The 5,174-nt window shown below is 25.3% G+C and overlaps 1 protein-coding gene across 1 annotated transcript; it reads left to right on the plus strand.

Annotated features, from left to right (window-relative positions):
* Positions 1-336: 336 nt before the first annotated feature.
* On the plus strand, positions 337-504 carry NEUTE1DRAFT_51112 (uncharacterized protein; the record flags this gene model as incomplete). The annotated part of the gene is made up of 1 exon (XM_009856654.1): positions 337-504. A coding segment is annotated over one exon (168 nt), but the record flags the coding sequence as incomplete, so codon positions are not given.
* Between the last annotated feature and the right edge of the window lie 4,670 nt (positions 505-5,174).

The raw sequence follows: 5,174 nt of genomic DNA on the forward strand, positions 1-5,174 counted from the left end.
TATATAATTTCTTCCTAGCCGATTATTAATTATAGGGATTGGGTAATAGAAAAACCGTAATTCTAAATTATTTTAATAAAGGATATTTAGAAATATATTAATAGTAAATTATTACCGACCTAGTAGGAGATTTTTACGGCCCTTCCCGAATATTTCTAAGGGAAATAGAAGGCCTTCGACTTTAATATTATTAAAATAATACTATTATACCGCCCCTTCGATTATAAAATCGATTTAATCCTAGGATAAACTCTCCCCTACTATTACCCCCGCTTTATATCCTAAAAAGAGTTCTAAATTATTTATAAATATTGAAATAATTACTTCGCTATTAGTTTTATCTATTTAAATTCCTCCCTAATAGTTGCCCTAGTTCTATTAATTAAGAAATTGGATAGAGGCGTCCGTATTTGCGTTAATTATAGAGGGTTAAATAATACTATTATTAAAAATGAGTATCCTATCCTCTTTATTAAAAGATTATTAACGCTCTCTAAAAAGTAAAATAGTTTAGTAAATTTAATATTATAGTAGCCTTTAATCGGCTATAGATTATTCCTAGGGACGAATAGAAAATAGCCTTTATTATTAAGTTTAGCCTATTCGAATATTTTATTGCAAATTTTAGTATAATAAACGCCCCTACCTTTTTCTAGTACTATATTAATTATATCCTATTTAACGTTTTTAATAAGTATGTTACTACTTATTTAAATAATGTTCTTATTTATAATAAAACGAAGGTAAAATATAAACGCTACTTTAAAAATATTATTTCTCGCTTCTATAAAGTAGGCCTTACTATAGATATTTATAAATATAAATTCTATAAGTACGAAACTAAATATTTAAGTCTAATTATCTTTTAGGACGGTCTTTATATAGACCTAAAAAAAATAAACGCTATATTTAATTAGGGCGCCCCCAAAACGTTAAAGGACTTTTAATACTTTATTAATTTTACGAACTTTTACTACCGTTTTATTAAAGGTTTTTCAAAAATGTTTAACTCCTAATTATATTAATATTTAAAAATAAATAGACTTTACCCCTACCCCCGGCCGCTATAATTATATTCGAATAGTTAAAAGCCGTTTTTTTTTCGGTATTAGTCTTCGTTTATTATAACCCTAATTAGAAGACTATTATTAAAATAAATATATTAAATTAAACCTCCGGGGGCGTCTTATTTTAAATTGATAAGGAAGGGAAATATTACTCTATTACTTTCTTCTCTTTTAAATACTCTCCGGCTAAATATAATTACGAGATTTATAATAAAGAATTGTTTATTATCGTTAAAATTTTTAAAGAATAGTATTCTAAATTTTAAAGTATAAAAGAGCCGGTCGAAGTTGTTATAAATTATAAGAGTTTATAGTATTTTACCTTTACGAAACTCTTTAATTAGTAGTAAATTAGATAGTCCGAATTCTTTAACGATTTTTGTTTTAAAATTATTTACTGTTCTAAAGCCTACGCTATAATCCCTAATATATTTTTACGCCTCTCCGGTAGCGCCCCGGCCGATAAATAGAATATAAATAATAACCGGATTGTTAATTATATATATATATTCCTATTTAAAGAAAATTGGGTTGAGGAATAGGATTTTAATAATATTATAAATAGGCTAATACTAATAAAATTCCTTATTTTTAATATTAAATCTCTTAATAATAATTATATTAATATAGTTTATTTAATTTCCCTAGAATCCCTAGCGGCCCTTATAATACTCTAAAATCTTAATTATAATATATTTCCGAAATAGTTATAGAAAATTATCAGCGTAATTATAATTAATTATAGGGTAATTTATAGTAGGATTCTAATTAGAAATAAGACCTTTATTCACCCCTACCCTAAGGCTAAATTTTAAATTCTATAGTATATTTATAGTTCCGCTTTAAGTAAGTACCTTAAACGATTTAAAATTTATAATTTTATTCGGCGGATTTATATATAGCCGAACTTTTCCTATAATATAATTATCTTTATTTAAAGTTATTATTTTTATATACGAACGAAAAATTCCTACTTTATATACCCTAACTTCCTTAAATTATTATTAGTCCCCTTTCACAATTAATTCAATATTTCTATCGATTTTATTAACCCCTTCCTAATAATAAAAGTAAATAATTATATTTATATATATATAATAACTATCGTCGACCGCCTAATGAAAATATATTATTATATTAGTATTTATAGTTTATTAATTAGGGTAATTACTATAATTTTCCTACGTAAAGTCTATTATCTCTATAGTATATTGGACTCTATTATTTCTAACCGGAATATTTAATTCGTTGCTGCTTTTTAATAGGAATTCTATTACTTATTAAGTATTAAATAGAAGTTTTCCTCCTCTATTTACTCTAAAATTGATAACTAAACGGAAATTATTAATATTTATATTAAATAATATTTCTATACTTTCTACTCTTACTACTAGGACGATTAATTATAATACTTATTATTAGTAGAATTTGTAATTAATAATTATATTTCCGAAATTATTAGCCTCTCCCTATTTTTTATTAATTATAAAGAGTACTTAAAGATAGATACCGAACTACTATACTATAAGGCCGGCCTTATATTAGCGGTATAATATTAAGAATTATTTAATGTATATAATATTAAAGAATAGGTAAATAAAATTACTATTAGAGTCCGGCTATTTATAGAAGAAGTTTAGGAATATTATTAATATTACGCCGATATACGCCGGTCTAATGTATTCTAATATAAAATAGGTAATAAAATTTGGGTTAATATAAGGTATTAGAATTAGGGTAGGCTAGTCGCTAAATTCTTTAATAAATAAGCGGGCCCTTTTATTATTAAAAAAATATACTTCCAAATTGTTGCTATTACTATAAATACTTTATATAGGGTTTTTCTAATTTTCTATACTTCCCTTATCCGCCCTTACTAAGAGGGCTTCCTAAATTAGGATGTATTTAATAATACTTTAGATTAGCGAGCCTATAGTACGGTAGCTTCCCTTACTAACCCCGGGGAGGAAAAATAGTATTTCGAATATATTTTAGACTTTCGGTAGAATAAGGATAGTAATTTTAAATATAGGATTAAATAGTTGAAATTTTACTATTCCGATTAACGCCCGATAAAAAACTTCTAAATGAATATTAATAATATTAAAGACTTTTATTATAAGAATTTAGAAAAGCCCGGCCTTTAATTATAGTAAAACGAAACCAAAGCGTTTAAAGAACTTTAAAATACCCTTACCTACTATAGGAGCCCTAAGCTAATAATTAATATAGCCCTAAAATAATTAACCTAATAGGCTACCTTTACCTAACTTTAATTTAAAGAATCTAAAGAAAATTATTATAGTTTTTTCTCTTACGGTTACTCTATATAATTTTTATAATTTTTATATTTTTTTATAGGGTATAAAACTATTTTTTTTTAGTATATTCAATAGTAAATTACTATAATTATACTATTTTCTTATTAATATTATTAAAGAACCTTAATATAATTACTTTAATTAATTTCTATAATTAAAACCCTGAAACCTAAATCCCTATTTCCGTAATACTACTACTTTAAAACTAATATAATAGTACGCCGCAAACGGAATAAGCCTATTATATTTTAAATCTAAGAAGGATAATTAAATATAATTTAGTTAATAAATTCCTCTATTTTCTTAGGGGTAGGATCTTTAATAGTAGAAATTAGGCGAAAAACTTCCGCTTTAATATTAGAACGGAACTAGAATTTAATTATCGATTATTAGATAAAATTAGGGTCGCCCTTTAGTAAACGAGGTTTTATATCCTTAACCTAAATATAGTGTTCGTTCGCCGGTGTATTAAAGGCGGAGTATAGACCGCCGGTAATCGCTAATATATTATAATATAAATTAACGGTAATATAAACTTTAATATACTAATATAATATTAATATTTTAACTTTATACTATTAATAATACTCCTCCGGTACCCTCTTATTTATTATTTTTTAATAACCTTTTTAGTACCAATTAATTTATAATTATTACGGATATTCTCTTTAATAATTGTAAAGTTTTCTAAATAATTTCTTCGTCTCAGTAGTAATAATTATATAAATTACCTCCTTTTAAACGAATTCGTTGTTCTCCTCCTTTTCCTAGAAAGAATTAATTTAACAGGTTAAAGTAGAAATATTAAAATAATCGCTAATTATAAATATAATAGCTTTATGTTATTAATAAAATACTAAATCAAGGATTTTATAGGATAATTTATAGGGTTATAGTTATTTTTTAAAATATAGTAATAGTAATGCTTCTTCCTTAGGGGAAGGAGGTATAGAATTTTAAATAGTATAGTGCTATTAATCTTAATATTAAGGTTATAATAGTGTAAGTAGGGTATATACTTAAATCCCGGTATAAGAATTATTAAAGCTATTTCTTATATAGTAATATAACCTTTAACTACTTTAATATTTTATTATGCGACTTTTTTTTAATATTTTATTTTATTTAAAGTAATAATGTAGGAATAATAAATCTTTAAGAATAAAATATAGGAATTTTAATAGTAATATATTAATAAAAGAGGAAGTAATAAAGTATAATTATTATTAAAGAAAAGAAGGAATAAAAGAGGGGAGGGGAGGAGGAGGGAGAAAAGAAGAGAAAGGAAGTAGGAAGAATATATAATACGTGGGCCCTGTACTATTAAGGATAAATTAGGATTAATGTACTACTATTCTAAGAATATTCTACCGCTATAACTATTATTAGGGGTAACGAGCCCCGGTAGGTAATATATAGACCTAGGTATACTTTAGTAACCTAAAACTATAGCGCCGCTATAATAGTAAAGGAACGTAAGGCTTCCAGTATACTTATCTTATTTATAATTAAAGTTAATTACGTTTTAGAGGCCTGGGTACTATTATAATACTATATAATATAATTTAGCACCTTTAGCGTCCTAGTACCGAAGTCTAATTGTTCTTTAGTTATACCTCCACTTAATTTATATATATAATCCGAGAGTAGAATTTTCGCTACTCTCTTCTAATCTTCTCCTCTTCGTACAATATTACGTCTTCTCCAAGTCCCTTCTAGTCGGCATCGTAACAACTAATACGTTATTATACCCCTTCTTATCCGCTAATATTAATTTAAAATTAAT

Source organism: Neurospora tetrasperma, assembly GCF_000213175.1.
Source record: "Neurospora tetrasperma FGSC 2508 unplaced genomic scaffold NEUTE1scaffold_81, whole genome shotgun sequence".
Lineage (NCBI taxonomy): Eukaryota > Fungi > Ascomycota > Sordariomycetes > Sordariales > Sordariaceae > Neurospora > Neurospora tetrasperma.